Raw genomic sequence first — 18,045 nt, 5'->3', positions numbered from 1 at the left:
CCTGTGGAGCTGAAGAAGCCGGGAATGATTTCAAGCCCCTTCTTTTCCAGGGACCTGGCAGAGGTGCAGCTTTTCCCAAGCACTGGGCACCCATTTCCCCATCAGATCTCCTCCCAGGCCTGAAACATTGGCTAGAAAAAATATAGGGAAACCCAAGAATCCATGTGCACCCCCCCCACCTGCAGCACACGCATCCCGCAGCGCTGGCATCGCTGTGTCCTGCAAACGCAGGGCTTGCGCTTTCAAAAGCAGGGCCATTAAGCCTCTAATTTATCCGGTGATTTAGGAATTTGTCCCCAGTGTAGGACTACAGGAAAATACTGCACTGGTGAGCGCTAAAGCTCCTCAATGGGTGAAAAGGAAGGAGCTGTTTAATCAAATTAAAAGGACAGTTTCGGGGTGGAGCTGGGGCTGTTTGGCCACATGGGGCTTCATCAATGGGGCCATCGGGAAACAAAGCCGGGAGGGCAAACAAAGGCCCTGTCCCCATCCCGGACCCCTCCTGCCATGGCCGGCCAGGCCTGCAAGCCCCCCACCCAGGACATCCCCTGCACGCATCCCAGTTCGCCGGGATAACGTGGGGCAGCGCTGCTCGGTGGGATGCTGACCCCAGCACGGTGCAGGCTGCTCCTCCACGCCTTGGTCACGGCGGAGAGAAAAAAGAAATCACTGCTTGGTTCCCTGTTTCCAGCCATTTTCACTTTCGGGTCTCACTGCAGAAGGCAGGATGGGTGAACCTGGCCGGTCCTGCTCCCAGACCCACGCCAGCTGCAGGCTTGAGCCAGGGAAAACCGCAAAAACAAAAGTGAAAATGATCTCCCCGCACTGAAATCCTGGCCCCAGCTCCAATCCAGCAGCCCTGCACCACTCTGCATCCCACCTCGTCGCGTCATCATCGCACAGGCACAGATTTCTTTTGATTTAGTGCAGACCTCACTGCTGTGCATTGCCTGGCTATTTCCAAAATCCCCAGGGTCCTCCTGTCCTGGCAAACATACTCAGAGTGCCAAACAAATACCATTTCCCCTCATCCCAATTTTTTTCCCCTGTTTCCCCTCCTTGCACATGGTCATGTGCTGGTTTCCCATCTCAGCGTTGCTCCCGGCTGCTGGCAGCATCTCACCTTAATTTCGGGGGACCACTATGGAATTATTTTGCTTTAAAGACCAAGTGGTCACCCCACAGGTGAAGCCGGCTTGGGGAGGCTCCAGCAAGCTGGGAATTGCCGAAAGTTTGAAGGGATCAAAGCAAGGAAAAGCAGCCCTGGTTGTTCACAGCTCTCCAGTTACAGCCATTCACCGCCACCACAGAATAAATAACGAGGGATATTAATAACAACAAGCCTCTGCCAGGGACAGAAACCAAATTCCTCACCAAGCTCAAGGCAAAGGGGGGAAGCCTGAGCATGGCCATGGGCAGAGCAGGGGGTACTGCAGGCAGAAGGCACCCCAGCACCTCCAAACCCAGGCAGGGCTGCCTGCAGCCAAGGGAAACACCAATTTTAGCAAAAAAAAAAAAAAAAATTTAAAAATTAAAATAAAATAAAATACTCAGGGTCTGCGAATACCTTGCCTGGGTGCAAGGCCCCCAGGTGGAGGACACCCACCACCGTCCCCGGGTCAGGGGGCTGCAGCCAAGCTCAGCCCCAAAACACGGTAGTGCCAGCAGGGCGATGCCGGTTCTTTTTGGTGTTTGAAAAACAGGTCAGCTTCTTACAGCGTGGTGTTTTCCCCCCACTTTGCTTTCAGTTTTTAATTGTCAGGAAGGGACAGTGCTTTGATTGTGTTTTAGTCAGGGGGAATTTGCAGGGGATTTTAAAAATCCAAATAACAATTAGCAAAACAGAATTGCCAGGGTGACCAGCTTGGTTTGATTTATTTCTTTTTTCATCATAAATCTTCCCTGCTGAACAAGTTTTGCACATGCAGGTATTGATACTCCCAAGTTTCACATTTTCAAAGGTGCCTTTTTTTTTTTTTTTTTTTAATAAAAACCTGCACGAAACTTAAATCCAGCCAGTCTGAAGTTCAGCTCCTAACTCCAGATTTCAACCCTTGGATGCTCAAAAGCACCTAAAGTGAGTTTCCATTGAATTTGCAATTTGCATTTCCACAGGCGTTTGGGGGAATGTTGCACAGGTTTGTCACTGACAGGATGCCGAGCTCTGGATTTCTTTATATCCCAAGAAAAAACTCACCACAAGATCTCCAACGCTTGACATCCCTTGCCCCTCGGACATGGGGTGTGTGTGAGTTTTGGGGGTACCTACGTGGTGAGCTGCTCTTGGTTCCTACTCTGGACTGACTTAAACCACTTCCAAAACAGATCACAGGAATTCAGGATAAAACTTCTTTACTGCAGCCCGAGCCAATCGTCTGCTTAAACCCCGGGGGGGTCTCAGGGCTGCTCACCAGCTCCCAACCCCCCCCCCCGATCCCCGAGGCAGGACCAGACCCAGTTCCACACCAGCCTCCCATTTCTGCGGTGGTGCTGTAATAAAAAATAAAATCAATATCGCGACATAACCCAGCCAGCCCTTGGAGGGGGAGGGGGGGGCTGGGGATGGAGCACCCACCGCTGGTGCCTCTAGATGGGGACCAGAGGGGTTGGTTTTTTTGGGTTTGGTTTTTTTTTTTTGGGGGGGTGGGGGGGGTGGGGGGGTGTTAACCTGGCAGGGAGGCTGCAAAAGGAAAAGAGCATCGTGCGTTGTCACCCATGGCACAGACCCGGTGCTTCCACACCCCCCCCGGTGATGCTTTCCCCCCCCAAAACCCCGCTGTGGTGTGGGGGCACCTGGGGGGGGGGGGTTACCCCACGGCGAGGCCAGCTGGGGGGCATGGAGGGGTCCTCGCACCCACACAGCCCCGGTGCATGGCACAGCCCGGTGCTGCTTCCCCCCCCCAAAAAAACCCTCCGTTGCGGCATGGGGGCACCTGCGGGGGGGCGGCTCCCCACGGCGAGGCCGGCTGGGGGGCACGGAGGGGTCCTCGCACCCGCATCGCCCCCCCCCCCCCCCAACCCCCGCTGTGGCGTGGGGGCACCTGGGGGGGGGGTACCCCACGGCGAGGCAAGCTGGGGGGCACGGAGGGGTCCTCGTGCTTCCCCCCCCCCCCCCCCCGGTGATACTCCCCACCCCAAAAAAAACCGCTGTGGCGTGGAGGCAACCTGGGGAGAGTGGGGGGTGTCCCCACGGCGAGGCCAGCCGGGGGGCACGGAGGGGTCCCCGCACCCCCCACCGCCCCAGGCGGGAGCATCGCTGCAGCAGCCGCCTGGGGGGTGGGGTGGAGGGATGTTTCCCCCCCCGGGGGAGGGACCCTGGGCCGCCCCCGGGGCTGGGGCGGGGGGCGCAGCCGCCACCCGCCGCGGCCCTTTGAACGGACCTATCGCTCCCGGCGCCGCCGCCGCCCGCCCCCGGCGGCCGTGATGCAGCCGGCCCCTCCCCCCGCCGCAAGGGCTGGAAGCTCCCGTTAGCCTGGGTGCCCTTATTTAATTTCGAGTGTGATTTTGCTATTTTTAGCAGCTGGATCCCCTCCAGTAAGGCTGGGAGCTCTCTCCTTTCCCCCCCTCTCCCCCCCCTTCCCCCCACCTTTTTTTTTTTTTCTTTTTTTTTTTTTTTTTTTTTTCCTCATTCCCTGCAAATGATTTTGACCCAGCTTCCTTCCTCCTGGAGCAATTTTTTTTTTTTCCTCTCTCTTTATTATTTATATAAATAAGAGGGGGGCCTGGCTGAGCTGTGGATGCGTGTGTGAGTCGCAGCCTCTCTCTCTGCCTTCTCCTTTCAGATCCGCATTTGCGAGCAGCGGCAGCCGCCGGGAGGGGGGGGGTTTAATTCGCTTCACAACACAGACACGCCAGGAGAAAAAAAAACCAAAACAAACAAACAACCTAAAAACCACCAAAAAAAAAAACCAAAAAACCCCAAAAAAACAAACCAAACCACCCAAAACACCCCAAGCACCCAGCTCCGAGATCAAGCTGACTGTGAGTGCCGGCCTTTAATCTTTGCTTTTTGCTGCGGGGGGCGCGGGGGAGGGCCCGGGGGTGCTGGGAGGGTGGTTGGGGGGGGTCCCGGGGCTGTGCTGCCCCCCACCCCCCCGCATGCTTTGCACGATCGCCCCCGGTTTGCTCTGTATTTGCAAGGACGCGTGTGTGCGTGCGGCGGGCCGGCTCGGCAATGCCTCTCGGTATTATTCTTGTTATTAATTATTGTTATTAATAGGGTGATGCACCTGGCGGGGGGGGGTCGGAGAGGGGGGGTGGTCCTCGGTGCCGGCTGCGGGACTTTTCCTTCACTTGCTCGGTTTCGGGTGGTGCAAACGCCCCGCACCTCCCGGGAGGGGGGGGGGGGGGGGGGCTGGCGCACGGCCCCGGGGTGCAGCGGCCGCCCCCGGGAACCCCCTCGCTTGGGGGGGGGGGGGGCGGTGCAAGGTGCGTGGGGCCGGGGGCGTGCGTGGGGCCGGGCCGGTGCAAGGTGCGTGGGGCCGCGGCTGGTGCACGGACGGGGGTGGGTCGGTGCAGGGGGGTCGGTGCAAAGCGGGGGGAGTCGGGGCAAGGGGGCCACGCGCGGCTCACGGAGCGGGGGGGGGACGCACAGGTCGGTGCAAAGTTGCACGGCTGGGGCTCAGTCCCCTCCCCTCCCCCCCCTCCCCGGCGGGGGGGTGATGCCACCCAGCGCTGGCTCCGCTCGGGCTTTTATTACACCTCGCAGGGCAGGGGCTTCACAAAGCGTGTGATGATGGTGCCCTTCCTGCCTCTTTTCTTTCTTCCCCCACCTCCCTCCTTCCTTTCTTTTATCACTTCCTTTTATTATACATGCCCAGGAAGGAAGGAGGGGGGGGGACGACTTTCCTTAATAGCAGGCCGGGGGGGGGGCCTTCAAAGCAGCCCCCTGGAGGGTTCGTCCTAACGAGGAGCTGCGCACATCCCTCCGCAGCCCTCGCACCCCTGCCGAACTGGCTCTTCAACTTCTGCTCCACTATTCCTCCCCCTCCTCCCTCTCCCGGCCTCCCTTTGCCAGGAGGTGCGGCCGGGATCCTTCTCCCGCTGCAATCAGGGTAGATTTCCTGGGCGTGAAAAAAAAAAAAAAAATCTATTTTTTTAATTTTTTTTTTTTTTTTTTTTTTGGTAAATAAGATCTAAGCCACCGCCTGGCTCCCCGCTTCTCCTGGGCTGGTTTGTTTAATCTAGGAGTAGGTGGCAGGAGCGGGGGATTTATGGGGTTATTTGCACAGAGCGGTGTAAACCAGCGCGGGTGTGTGGGGGGAAGGCAGGAGCAGGCCCAGGAGCACCCAGGAGCATCGCTCCGAGGGGCCAGGGTCTCTCTTTTGCAGCCCACCCCTGGCTTGTTGCAAGAGGCGGCTGCTGAGAACGGCCCAGCTCGTGTCACGGAGCAGAGGGGGATGCGGGAGGAGAGTCTGGCAACCCACCATCCGTAAGGATGGAGAGGGAAGGATGTTTTCCTTCCCCCAACTCTATCGATCAAGAGGCAGATGTAGCCCTTCCACCTCCAAACCTTGCAGAGATTTATCCCTGCCAGCCTCGGGGAGCCCAGCAGTCCCCTGCCCTCCTCTCCAACCGATTCCTCCCTGCCTGGAAAGGTTTCTCTCAGCTGCTTCCTTTCCTCCATGGCAACATCGCTGCTCCCTCCCTCCTGGACAGCTTTGCTGCCTTCCAGTGGGGCTGGAGCTGCTTCCCGTGGCATCCCTGGCACCATCCCGCAGGATCAGGGTGCAACCCAGGGCCAGGCAGGTGCCACCGAGCCAGGGAGCATCGCGCCCAGCTGGGAAAGGGGGGGTGTTGGCTGGGAAGGTGGGAGCATCTCCCATCTCCCACCCAGCCATCCTCCTCCTCACGCCCCCTGCCAGAGCAGGGTACAGAGCCCTCGGTCCCCTGGGGTGGTCTCAGCTCTGGAGTGGTCCCCTGGGGTGGTCTCAGCTCTGGAGCCCCTGGGAGGAGTTTGGAGGTGGCGGAGGGATGGGTGGGAAAGCACACGTGCTTTCCCCAGCTCCAAGAACTTTGCGGGGGCATGGGGGGCTGTACCCGGCAGCATCCCCATGGTGGGGGGGGGGGGTCCCATCAGCATCCCATGCTGGCCCCCTGTGTAGGGCCCATCCCTGGCAGGATGGAGGGGAGCACAGCAGGGTGGGGGGCCATGCTGGGCCCAGCAGTTTCCAGCTAAAGGAGGGGGTACGGCGTGGCTCAGAGGCTGCGTTTTCTCTGTCAAAGATTGACTTAAAAAGATTGAAAAGCGACAAACTCATACCAGCCCCCAGTCAGCTGGCCGGCGTTTTCCTTTCCCAAGTCTAAATTTTTTTCTTTTTTTTTAAAGAGAATCCTTGAAGGGTTCTGGGATGCTGTGAGTAATATTTTCAGGGTGTTTACCCGACAGCGTGGTTTCTGTCTCTCCCCCCCCCCCCCAAAAAAAAAAAAAAGAATCCGAGGGTGGTTTTTGTTGTTGTTTTGCACTCGTGAGTCACTTCCAGAGGGGAGTGGGAGCTGACGTGTTTTTTTTTTAAAAGGCCTTGAACGTCTGAGCACGGCTCCTCGCACCACACGTCTCGCCTGCACCTGCTTCAGCCACCCCATGGAGGCTCAGCATCCTTGGGGGGCTCAGCACCCTGGCTCCCCCCACAACCCCGCTCTCCCTGGTAGCTAGTGCTGTCCCAGCTGCTCTAACACCATCCAAATTGAAAACAGTTGCTCAAAATCAAACATTATGAACCCCGCAGGGAGGGTGCCTCCGTCTTTGCGCACAGACTGGGCACACAGCCTGCAGGAGAAGCTGGGCCGGGGGGCTGCTGTGCTCAGGGGACATGGGTCAGAGCCAGGGCAGGGGTGCAGGGACGGTCCCCGGAGCAGGAGGTGACCCAGGGAGGTTGCACCATCCATCCCAGAGCAACGCTGTGATTTTCTAGCCAAGTGTCCCAAGCAGCAAGACCGGGACGCTGCTCTCGCAGCCCTGTTTCTGCAGGGAAATGTCACATCGCTCCGAGCAGGTGCCCTCCCTCTGCACGGCCACGGTCACCCCACCAAGGAACAGAGCAGGTACCCCATGCCTGGGGTCATCCGTAAGCACCGGGGCTGTGGTACAATCTTGCTCTCTTCCCTGGGGTCACCGGTAAGCACTGGGGCTGTGGTAGCAATCCTGCTCCCTTCCAGCCTGGAGCCCATCCTCCTGGCTCCTGGGCTGGGAGCTGGGTGTGGAACTGGCCCCACAGCTCTGGAAAAGCAGGTTTTCCCTACCCCCCCTGGGGAAGCGTGGAGGTAGAAAGGGGACGTGGAGCCTTTTGCTCTGTGGGTTTTCCCCACGAGCAAGGAAACCCATCCAGCCCTTTGGGACATGCACAGGGGAGGGGACAATGCAGGGTCCCTAGGACAAGTGCCAGGCGGTGCCTGTCCCTAAACCCAGCCGGGGTGGCAGGAGCAGGGTGCAGGGGTGCAGCATCCCAGCCTGGGTGCGGGGGGTCAAGCAGGGCTGTGGGAGCCTGCACCACCCTTCCAGGGCCTGGGACACCCACGGGGATGCCCAGAGGCCCCGGTGCCGTGCCACCGCTCGTCCTGTTCCAACTTGCTGGTACCAGCAGCGTGTCTGGGCTTTCAAGGACTCCAGATTAAATCTGGAGCCACTCTCCTCCTTTTGGGGCAAGGGAACAGGCTCTGCAGGAAGGGCTGGCCAAGCTGCTGCTCCCCAAATTCCTGCTGGGGACTGCGGGAGCTGCCTTAGCACCAGGGCGCTGGCTGATCGAGCGGGGTGTCCGTGCCACGGGTTTCAGTCAGGACTCCTGCCCTGCAGCCGGCTGGTTTTGCTCCCCAGTTGGTGCTGGGAGGATGCAGGTTGTATCCCCAGAAGGGATGCAGCTGCAGCCCCCCCCCGCGAGAAGGTAGGGAGCAGGGATGGGCGAGCCAGGGAGGTCTGAGCACCCAGAGCCTCTTCCAGCCATGGGAGAGCACCAGCCACCACGTGTGGCTGGTCGTTAGGGCCATGAGACTGGGGAGCAGCAAGGGGGTCCCGCTGCTGGGGTCCAGCCCTGCAGCCTCAGGCACGTGCTCCATCCCCGCGCCTTGGCCTGGGCTGGTTGCACTGGGGCATTGCCACAGGGCACCGGTGGGGAGCGGCTGTGCCAGGGACGGCACAGCGGGGACCGGCACGGGCCAAAGGTCTGTTTGCAGGAGGGACACGGGTGCAGCAGCGACGGTTTTGCAGATACTGGTTTTGCAGCAGCGGGAGGAAGGGTCGTGCCTGCCCAAGGTGCTCTGCATTTCTGGGGCAGAAGAGCCCCGCAGCCCACGGCGTGGTGCTGCTGAATGGGCTTGGGGGGGTTCAAAAATACAGGTGGGGGTCTCTTCCAGGCATAGCTCTTAGTGATGCTTTTGGTTTCTCCGCCACGGGCCCTGCTAGCCCTGGCAGTGCCCTGGGCACGGGCTGGTCCCCGCTCCATGCTGGGAGAGGGGCAGGATGCAGCTGAGCCTCCGGGAAGGGCTGAAGCAGGGCAGAAGCTGCTCATTTCAGCTGAATTTTAATTTTAAGACGCATTCTTGGAGGGGGGACCCTGCTCCTTGTCACCTCCTGTCCATGCTGATACCCCACCAGCTGCCCCCATCCCCACAGAGGTACCAGGTGGCAGCTGAGGGCGCCAAGCATCCTTACCTGGGGGCAGCAGGTGGCAGAGGTATGGCCAGGCTGAGTCCATGGGAAGCTCCGGTGGCTCAGCTCATCCCTTGTGGCCCAGTGAGTCACTTCCATGGCCTCCTGCCCTGGGGAGAGGGCTGGGGGGAGCAGTGCCAGCCAGCATGGCAAGCCATCACTGACTGACCTTCCTCCTGTTCCCACTCCACCGCTGCTGGAAGGACGATGAGCGAATCCAGCGCCAAATCCAGCCAGCCCCTGGCCTCCAAGGGGGAGAAGGACGTGTCGGAGAAGAGAGGCCGGGGCCGGCCCAGGAAGAAGCCACAGGTACGTGGGGTCCCCTGGGAGAAAGGAGGGAGGGGGCACCCCACTGGGGAGCGATGCCATCATATGGGACAGCAAGAAACGCCCCTACTCGCACCCTGGCAGCATCCCCCAGGCAGGGAGGGGGCCGCCCATGGCGCATTCCCCCTACCTCCCTTTGAGCAGCACCTCCTGGGTGCTCACCCTCAGCAAAACCCTCCTGGGGGGCTTCACAGCCCACCCACCCCCCTCAGCCCTGCAACATCTCAGAGCTGCTCCTCACCCAGGGAAGGGCTGGAGCCTTCCCCTTGCTCCTCCCCAGGCTGCAGCTGAACCTGCCTTTGCAGATGGGCTAATTAAAGCCCCATTAGCAAAAGCTGCTCAGAAGGATAAGATGCTGCTGGAACCTTTATAGTGCCAACCCGCCCCTAGCCCCCCCCAAGGGCAGGTGGGGTTTGTGCGCATCATTTTCCCACAGAAAAGGCAATTTGCGGGTTGCCCAACGCTTTGCAGGGCAGCGGCACCAGCAGCAAGCCGGGGTCTGGTGCTGAGAAACCTGTGGGGACCGTCTGGCTAAGCCAAGCGATTAATGCCAGGGTGGGATGGGTGACGTACATGCCCAGCTGAAGGACGCACAGGGGCCTGTGCCTGGCCACCAATCCCAGTGCAACCAGTGCTCACAGTACCACGTGCAAGAGCATCTCTGCCCTGCCTGGGTCTGCTGGGGAGAATGGGACTCCCAGCCTGGAGCATCTTGGGGTGCGCTGCTGCACTGGGAGCCCCCCTGGGCATGGCTCCCTCCCTGGGGACCCTCATCCACAATGATCCCCCTCCACTCTCCCTCCAGCAGGAGCCCAGCGAGGCCCCGATCCCCAAGAGACCCCGTGGACGGCCGAAGGGCAGTAAAAACAAGGCCACCCCGAAAGGCAGGGTAGGTGGCTGGGGACAGGGACGACAAATCCATTTGGAGCTCAATTACAGCCAGTTCAGGGCAGATCCAGCCCTGGGAGGTGTGGGGTGGGGGCGTCTCGGCACTGGCCCCCAGGGAAGGTGGGGGGAGCCGGGGACCGCGTGTCAGCATGTGGACACCCGCGATAAACGTGTTTGCAAAACATGCGAGTCACATCCTGCGCCCGCCTCATGAGTCACAGGGCCGGGGCCATCCCGGTGCTGGAAGCCGGCTGCAGGGGGGGGCGGGGGGGCCTGGCTGTGGCCCCGGGGCCACCTGGGTGCAGCAATCCGGGAGATGCCATTGGGGTGATGAATTTGGCAAGTCATGGGTGGGAGGAAGGGGAATACCACCCCCTGCCCCCCCCAACAGCATCCTGGGGACGAGGGGACGGCCCCCGCCTGACCAAAACATCTTGGTTTTTATTTTGGCTCAGAAAGCTGCAGTCACACCAGGGAGAAAACCTCGAGGCCGACCCAAAAAATCGGTGAGTGGGCTTTTCCCTGCCTCCTCCACCCTGGCAGGGTGCTGGGCACTGTGGGGACACAGCAGCCCTCCGGCTGCCCCCACACGTGTGGGGTAAATGCTGCCAGGCTGCAGGACAGCAGAGCAGTGAGCAAAAAGGGGACACAGTGTGGCACAGGATGGGCTCCATGCCATGCCGTGCCCTGCCCCAGTGCTGGGGGCTGTGAGCCATCCCTGCTCCCCCACCTCTCCATGGGGGTCGTGCGCAGGTCCCTGCCTCGGTGGCACGCTGGCACGCACTTGCCTGGCACCCATTGTCACCCAGTGTCACCAGCACGCCATTCCTGCAGCCTGTGTGTGCAGCATCCCCCCAGCACTGCAGCCACCCACTGTCCCCAGCCCCAGGCCACCCCATGCATGGGCATGTCCCCATGCCCAGGAGCTGTTGCCACACGCTGGGATGCAGGAGCCACCCCAGAGCATCCTCCAGGTGCGACTGCTCTGCCCCATGCAGGGTTTGGCCCCTTTTCCCGCTTAAATTCCTTCCAGAGGGCGAAGGGCTGGGACCAGCAAACGAGGGGGGCACATCCTGGGTGTCCTGCACCAGTGTCACAGCACCAGTGGCTGTTTCAGGGACCCCAGGGTGGGCAGCCAGTTGGGTGGGGTGGGAACGAGCCTGTCCCGTGCCAGCAGGGCCATGCTGGGGACACTCGTGTCCCGCTCTGGCAGCCACTGGCTGCGGTGGGTTTTTTATGAATGGAGCGGGAGGAAGCGGGGGCCGGCGCTGACTCACACTCACACTCAGCCCTGACTCACCGCCGCGTGCGGGGCCGTGATGCTCATGGCCGCCTGGCCACGGACAGCCAGTCCTGCCGCCACCGGCATTCCCACTGCCAACTGGAGGCACTGGGGACCACAGTGTCAGGCTTGCAGGGGGGGTGTGCACCCAGGGCATGTGGCTCCGCCCCCCTCCTCGCTGCAAGCCCACCCGGGGGGGTCTTACCTGGGATTTAACCTGTAATGGTTAAACCTGGAGCAAGGACCAGTCCCAAACTCAGGAGGATGCTGGTGCCTTAGTTTCCCTCTTTGCATAAGGGGTGTGATGTGTCTGGCCACCCTCCAGGGGTGATGGGGCGGGGGGGGGCACAGCCCCTGGCACCCCCTGACTGCACTCCCTTGGCTTGCAGCAGCAGGACGAGGAGGAGGTGAACATTTCCCAGGAATCATCCGAGGACGAGCAGTGAAACCTCCCAAACCGGCGCTACCTCATCGCCTGACGGTCCCGCGTCCTCAGCGGCCGGGGGAGAGGGACGGGGAGAAACCCACTGTGCCGCCCTGGCTTTTTCCTCCTCCCTCCTCCGCTCCTTCCTCACCCTCAGACAATGGCAGCACTGGAAAACAGCCCAGCCTGGGCAGCCCCCGCAGCCCCCCGGCCCAGAGGGGGGGCACTCGCCCCGGCTCCCCCCTCTCCCCAGCGCTGGGTTTTGTGGAGCAGCCCCACTGGCACAGGGGGTGCCAGGCAGAGAGCTGGGGCTGGGACCCCCCCCCACCTTTGCTGCCCCCCCCCATGATCTCACCCATCCAAAGCGGGTGCTGGTTGCCCCCTGAGCACCGGGCTTTGCCCCGGGATTTCTGCAGGGAAGAGACAGGGGGGTCAGCAAAGGCGAGACCCCCACGTGCATCAGACCTTCGCTCTGGCCTGCTGCTACCCTGGGCAAAAACCCCCTTGTGTGTTGTTCCCCACCCCCCCCCCCGCCAGTCCCGGGTGACTGCACTGTGTGTGGGAGAGCAGCTCCCGCCGTGACGCCAGGGCTCAGCACCCATCCCTGGGGGTGCCCAAGTGGGGCTGGCTCGGGGCAGCCCCTTCCTCATAGGTTCTGGTATATATATATATATATTTTTTTTTTTTTAGAAAAAATACTTCTTTTTTTTTTTTTCCTTTCATTCACAACTACCTCTGGATATTTAAGTTCCACTCTCTGAACTCACAGACATGCTGCTGTTGTGCCAGCTGCCGGGGCATCATTGGCTCCGTGTTTCCTTTTTCGGGGTGTTGCTGGGGGCCCTGGGGTATTTTTTTCCTTCCCCTTTTTTTGGGCTTTTTTTTTTAAAAAAATTGTTATTTTGAGGTCTTGGTTGCTCTGCTGCTTCAAGGGATAGAGGCTGGCAGGGCAGTGGGGTGGGGGGAATGCGGGATGCTCCCCCACCACACTGCCCTTGCACAACTGCTGCAGCGGGACCGGAGGTCGGTGCCGGGCGGCCCCGGTGGGAGAAAATTGGGATTTGGGTTTTTTTGGTTTTCTTTTTTTTTTTTTTTCTTTTTTTTTTTGGTTTACTGTTAACGACCTTTTGGTTTCCTATTTGCAGTTACTTGAATAAAACATTTTATGGATGTTTGATGCCTCCGCCCTGGACTCTGGCTGGGGTCCGGCCCCGGCAGCAGGGTGGGAGCAGGTTTTCTCCATGCAGGGAGAGCTGACGGGCATGGAGCGGCCACCTTCTCCACAGGGATATCCATGATGGTGCCAGCCATCCTCCGCCGGGACGGACAGGAGCTGCCGATGGAAACAGAAACAGGCAAAACCCTGCCACCCCCCCGCCAAACTCCTGTCCTCGACGCCTTTTTATCAGCAAACCGAGCCGTGCTGCTGGCGAGGGAGGGATGCAGGATGCTGAGCACCTCGGCGTTGGGCTGGCCCGTGGTCCAGCAGTGCCCATGCTGCTGAATCCCCCCGCCCGATGTGGGAGGCTCCGGGCTGAATGCAGAGAAACCCCCAAAAAAATAATATTTATTTGCTCTAGCACACGCCACGCTGCTCCCCGGCTGCCATCCTGCCCTCTGTGCCTGGGGGCACAGCCCCTGTACCCAGCCACTTGCCTGCCCCGGTGCCAGTCCTGCCCGTCCTGCCTGCTGTGTTTTAAGGGCTTGGCGGGGTGATTCAAGCAAAAAAAATGGCAAAAATAGGTGCTAAGGTGGGAGAGAACCCGTTATCGTCAGTGCTCACGGGGTGGGATTGCTCCCAGGCTGCAGCCGCTGGCATCGCCATGGTACCGTGGGCGCATCCTGCCCTTCCCGGCGGATGGCGAAGGTGGCAGCGCCGGTGCCGATACTGTCCTCCCTTGCCTCCTGCGGGCAGGATTCGGTCCCAGCTCTCCGGGCAGCATCAGGCCTTCCAGTCCCCGCGGGGGGGCTGACGGGATGAGGAACCCCCCCAGCCGGGCGACGCCTGCAATGGAGAGCGTGCCCTCAGCACCCTTGGGAGGGCACAGTGGGTGGCCCCAGCCTGGACGCCCCCCCCCCAGCCCCGGTGCCAGGCATCCCTGAACGGCGTCGGGGCAAGCGGAAAAGCACCGGCACCGGCTGCGCAGCCCAACCCTCCCCAAACCTCTGGATTCCCCCCAAACTCTCGGGGGGCTCCCGGAACCCGGGGGGCTTCCACCCCGGCTCAGCCATCCCCACGCATTCCTGAACTGGCTGTTGCTTAATGCTGATTTTTCATGCAAAAAATTACATAAATAGCGAATCCCACGGCACCGTGCACAGCTAGCCAGCGACCCACACAGCCCCCCACGCACCCCCGTGGGCTGACCCACCCAGGTGTCCTCCGCCTCCACCAGCAGCTCCTGCTCCGACTCCTGCAGCTCCTCGGCCGGGTCGTAGCTGTACATGGGCAGCAGCCGGTGGCGCAGCCGGTCAAACCTGGCAGGGGGACGGCGGCTGAGCGGTGACCGGTGCGTGTCCCCCTGACCCCCCAGCCCCACACCCCCACGCTCACCTCCGCTTCTTCTGGACGTACATCACCTGCAGGGAAAGGTGTAAGCAGGTACAGGGCTCGGGGCAATGCTTTGGTGCCCCCCCCAGCCCTCCCCAGCCCCCACTCACCATGGCCAGGAGGGCACCGAGGAGGGTGACGAGGAGGAAGGGTCCCAGGACGTAGCCCACCAGTGAGTCGCCTGCTGCGCCCGGGGCTGTGGGCGCTGTGGTGTTGCTCATGGCCCAGAGCCGGCTCCTGCCTGCATGGGGACGCGGGTGGCCACCCCCACCGGCTGGGATGTCTGCGAACCCACAACCGCCCCAGTAATAACCAACTATCCCGGCACTAACCTGCTGCCCCAGTAATAACCAACTATCCCGGTAATAACCCACCACTCTGATAATAACCAACTCCCCTGGCAATAACCCACCGCCCCGGCAATAACCACCCAGTAACAGCCCCCAGGGCCAGGCAGTGACCGTGACCGTGGGGGGCCGGTACCCACAACCCAGCCAGGACACGGGCGCCCCCAGGATGCGGCTGAGGGGTGCCCAGCGCCCCCACAGCCCCACGTGGGGGCGGTCACCCCACGGCCCCCTGCAGAGCTGGGCTCAGGGGGGCTCGGCCTCCAAAGCAGGAGGAATGGGGGGGGGGGGGACACGGGGGGGGGGACGGGACAGGGGCCAAGTAGGGCGGGTGCTGGCAGCACCCTCAGCCCAGGCTCTGCCCCCCCCCCCGACCCCCACGCAGGACACGTCCCACGCCACAGCCCCCCCCTCCCCCCCCCCCGCGCCTAATTTCGGCCATGCACTGGGTGCCCCTCTCCCCCCCCCCCCGCAACCCCTGCACCCCCCCTGCACCCCATGCACACCTCCTGCACACCCCCTGCACCCCATCCCCCATCGCACCCCCTGCACCCCCCCCCTCCCCGCATCCCCCATCGCACCCCCGCCCACCCGCGCATCCTCGCGCACGGCCCCGCCCCGCCCCACCTGCGCGCGCCGCGCACCGCCCGCCCCCGGAACCCGCGCGGCGCGTGACGGGCGGGGCGGGGCTTCGGGCGGGGCGGGGCTTCGGGCGGGGCTTGGGGGCGGGGCTTGGGGGCGGGGCGGTGGCAGTGCGGGGCCGACAGGGGGCAGCAGAGACCGGGCGGGGCGGGGGGCGGGGGGCGGGGAGAAAAGAAATGCGAAAGGGGAAAGAAAAAGGCAAAGAAAGCAAGGGAAAACCGGAAAAATTAAAAACAGGGGAAGGGAAGAAGGAGAAAAAGGGGAAAAAAAGGAGGGAAGGAAGGGACGGGGGGGCTCCAGGAGGGGGGAGGGCGAGCGGGTGGACAGCTGGCGGGTGGGGCAGGGGCGCACAGCTGGCAGGGTGGGGGTGGGGGGCACATCTGGGGCGTGGAAGGGTGAAACGACAACCCGACGGGTGGATGGACGGCGGGGGGCACAGCAGGGTGGGGAGGTGCATCCCTGCTCCGTTAGGGGAGCGGGGGACAGGGGACAGATGGATGGAGGGACAGAGGGATGGATGGAGGGATGGACAGAGGGACACAATGATGGAGGGACAGAAGGACAGAGGGAGGGATGGACAGAGGGAGGGATGGACGGACAGAAGGACAGATAATGGAGGGACGCAGGGACAGATGGATGGATGGACAGAGGGACAGATGAATAGATGGATGGAGGAACAGAGGGAGGGATGGACAGAAGGATGGACAGAGGAACAGAGGAAGGGACAGAGGGACAGACAGACAAATGGCCAGAAGATGGATGGACAAAGGGATGGATGGACAAGAGAGAGGGAGGGATGGACAGAGAGACAGAGGGAGGGATGGACAGAGGGAGGGATGGACGGACAGATAATGGAGGGATGGAGGGACAGAGGGATGGATGGACAGAGGAACAGATGAATAGATGGACAGAGGAACAGAGGGAGGGACGGAGGGACAGAGGGACAGAGACATGCACAGGGTGAGCCCACAGACCGCGAGGGCCCGGGTCCCAGTGGGCGCAGGCACACAGGCTGGCAGGGCTGGGTCACCCGCAGCGGGGGCTGCCGGGGGTCCCCTCCCTGGCGGTGCCACCACGCTGCCGGTGGGGGCAGCCCCGGTGGGGCCCCGGGGTGATGGCAGCGGCCCAGCCCTGATCCCGGCGCAGGGTAATCCGCTTTGCCCACGTGGGGACCAGATGGCCCCGCTAAGTGGGTCAGATGGGAGCGGGGGACACCGGGGAGCAAGGAGCCCCATTTTGCTTCCCCATAGCTAAAATAAATAATAATTAAGTGAAATGAGGTGGAAGAGAGGAGCCTGGAAATGGTGGAGGTGGGGGGACACAGCCCCCCGTGCCTGGGCTGGTGGCAGGATGGGGCTGGGTGCCACTGCAAAGCACCAAGAACATCCTGCACCAACGCAGCAGCGCGGGAAAGCAGCTCCCCGCTCTGCATCCCGCTGGATGAACCTGCCCATGGCAAAAACCAGTGAGAGGCCAACCAGCTGCACAGCCAGAGTCCTCCTCCTCCTGCCTGCACCTCCTGCCTGCACCCCCTGCCAGGTTAATTTTGCCTCCCAGTCCCTGCACCAGTGCCGGGCCAGGGCTTGGGGACCTGCTGATGGGGATGCAGGAGTGGAGATACCCTTGGCCAGGCACGGTGTGGAGTGGGGGACGCCGGAGCCCCTCGCAGAGGGTGGGTAGGGGTCAGGGTGGCTCGTTCCCATATTGGGGGATCCCCCAGCCCCACAAAGGGCACCAGCTGTCCTGAGAGCACCTGATGCCTACTGTTCCCAGCATCTCGTTGTCCCCAGTGGTCCCACTGGCCCCATTGATACTCCCTGCCCCACACAGCCTTCCCAAACCAGCCCCAGCCCCCCGCCCCGTTCCCCTAACCCATCCTCATGCATCATCTCCATCCCAATGCCCATCTCACCATGGGAGCCAGGGCTTTGGTAGCACCAGGGGAGGCAGATCCTGGGGGTCAGCACCGATGAGATGGGTCTAGGGGGACCCCACACCCTGCACAGGACATCACCCCTGCGTGAGCAGCAGCAGCTCTCCTCGCAGCCCATCCTCATCCCCTCCTCCATGCCCAAAGGGGCCAGGAGCTGGGCAAAGGGGGGGAGCCCATCCACACCGCATGGACCCCCCACTCTGCCGCTGCCCACCTCTTCCCAGCACGGTGCTGCTGTGCGGCAGCTGAAAATAAATCCAGGAATTTCTCGGAAAGTTCCTTGGAGAGAGCGAGCGGGGGCCAGCAGGAGCGTGCAGCCAGCTCAGCCTGGCCAGAGGGCACACGGGGTCCTGGGGGAAGCAGCATGACTGGGGGGTCACCAAGCCCCTCTGTGTGGCCAGAGACAGCCCTGGACCCTTGCAGTATCCCCAAATCCCAGGGGACTATCTCTTCCCCATCCACCGCTACCCACGCGGATGGGGAAAGAGGGAGGTGAGGCTGGGGCAGCACAGGGGCTGCGCATCCCTGCGGAAACCTCTGTGACTTACCCCAGGGTAGGGGAAGGATGCTGGGGGGGTTGAGAGCAGCATCGCCGCTCATCCTGGCACCCTCACGACCGAGCTGGGAGGGGGTCAGCTAGGGGGGCAAATTTTAAGCAGGTGCTGAGAGCTAGAATAGTTACACGGGGTATTTCTGCTCCAAAACCTGCCGTGAGGAGACATCAGCCCCCTCTTCCCTACTGCTCGGCCCCCCAGCAGATAATTGGGGACAGCTTTGCTGAGCCGCTAAGCTCCCGTTTAAGCAGCTAAACACAAGTGGCCGGATTTCCAGCCACTGCATCCCTGCAGCTGCTCACCCAGCCAGAAACACCAGGGTGGGGGGAAGCACCGTCACCCATCCACGGGGGCACAGCCCGCTCCCGGCTCTGCCTTACCGCTCACCGGCCAAGGTGTTAACTCCACCGTCAGCAAAGATTAACTTCGTCCTTGGCTCTGCGCCACGGCTGC

At 61.8% G+C, this 18,045-nt stretch overlaps 2 protein-coding genes across 13 annotated transcripts; one reads left to right on the top strand and one right to left on the bottom strand.

Moving 5' to 3' along the window:
• Positions 1 to 3,405: 3,405 nt before the first annotated feature.
• HMGA1 (high mobility group AT-hook 1) lies at positions 3,406 to 12,670 on the top strand. Of its 6 annotated transcripts, none has more exons than XM_056361945.1 (6): positions 3,406 to 3,534; positions 3,783 to 3,981; positions 8,848 to 8,953; positions 9,780 to 9,860; positions 10,315 to 10,365; positions 11,531 to 12,659. In XM_056361945.1, exons 3-6 carry the CDS (start codon positions 8,852 to 8,854, stop codon positions 11,585 to 11,587), a joined length of 291 nt encoding a protein of 96 aa, XP_056217920.1. In that variant the 5' UTR covers positions 3,406 to 3,534; positions 3,783 to 3,981; positions 8,848 to 8,851; the 3' UTR covers positions 11,588 to 12,659. The 6 variants fall into 6 exon arrangements, with proteins under 6 accessions (XP_056217920.1, XP_056217919.1, XP_056217918.1 ...); XM_056361944.1 differs by having other exon boundaries at positions 3,407 to 3,534; positions 9,777 to 9,860; positions 11,531 to 12,658; XM_056361943.1 differs by lacking the exons at positions 3,406 to 3,534; positions 3,783 to 3,981 and adding an exon at positions 4,032 to 4,184 and having other exon boundaries at positions 11,534 to 12,670.
• Positions 12,671 to 16,099, bottom strand: SMIM29 (small integral membrane protein 29). 7 transcript variants are annotated; one of them, XR_008825878.1, is made up of 5 exons: positions 14,227 to 14,460; positions 14,120 to 14,145; positions 13,938 to 14,043; positions 13,349 to 13,570; positions 12,671 to 12,898 (listed from the first exon to the last, which is right to left on the bottom strand). XR_008825878.1 is itself a non-coding variant. In XM_056361949.1 (5 exons), exons 2-5 carry the CDS (start codon positions 14,335 to 14,337, stop codon positions 13,508 to 13,510), a joined length of 306 nt encoding a protein of 101 aa, XP_056217924.1. In that variant the 5' UTR covers positions 14,338 to 14,399; positions 16,080 to 16,099; the 3' UTR covers positions 12,905 to 13,507. The 7 variants fall into 7 exon arrangements, 6 of the variants coding, with proteins under 6 accessions (XP_056217924.1, XP_056217925.1, XP_056217922.1 ...); XM_056361949.1 differs by lacking the exon at positions 12,671 to 12,898 and adding an exon at positions 16,080 to 16,099 and having other exon boundaries at positions 12,905 to 13,570; positions 14,227 to 14,399; XM_056361950.1 differs by lacking the exon at positions 12,671 to 12,898 and adding an exon at positions 15,091 to 15,111 and having other exon boundaries at positions 12,905 to 13,570; positions 14,227 to 14,399.
• Positions 16,100 to 18,045: the final 1,946 nt, after the last annotated feature.

Source organism: Falco biarmicus, chromosome 16 (genome assembly GCF_023638135.1).
Source record: "Falco biarmicus isolate bFalBia1 chromosome 16, bFalBia1.pri, whole genome shotgun sequence".
NCBI classification, from domain to species: domain Eukaryota; kingdom Metazoa; phylum Chordata; class Aves; order Falconiformes; family Falconidae; genus Falco; species Falco biarmicus.
Note: the sequence above shows the minus strand (reverse complement) of the source record. Positions and strands in the feature narration are given on the sequence as shown.

Excerpts from the sequence above, each read along its gene's own strand:
- HMGA1 (XM_056361939.1), top strand. The coding sequence starts at position 4,099 with ATGCTTTGCACGATCGCCCCCGGTTTGCTCTGTATTTGCAAGGACGCG. Across the intron at positions 9,861-10,314 it reads AGGCCACCCCGAAAGGCAGG|AAAGCTGCAGTCACACCAGG; the intron begins GTAGGTGGCTGG and ends ATTTTGGCTCAG. Across the intron at positions 10,366-11,530 it reads GAGGCCGACCCAAAAAATCG|CAGCAGGACGAGGAGGAGGT; the intron begins GTGAGTGGGCTT and ends CTTGGCTTGCAG.
- SMIM29 (XM_056361949.1), bottom strand. The coding sequence starts at position 14,337 with ATGAGCAACACCACAGCGCCCACAGCCCCGGGCGCAGCAGGCGACTCA. Across the intron at positions 14,146-14,226 it reads TCGGTGCCCTCCTGGCCATG|GTGATGTACGTCCAGAAGAA; the intron begins GTGAGTGGGGGC and ends CTTTCCCTGCAG. Across the intron at positions 13,571-13,937 it reads TGGAGGCGGAGGACACCTGG|GCGTCGCCCGGCTGGGGGGG; the intron begins GTGGGTCAGCCC and ends TCTCCATTGCAG.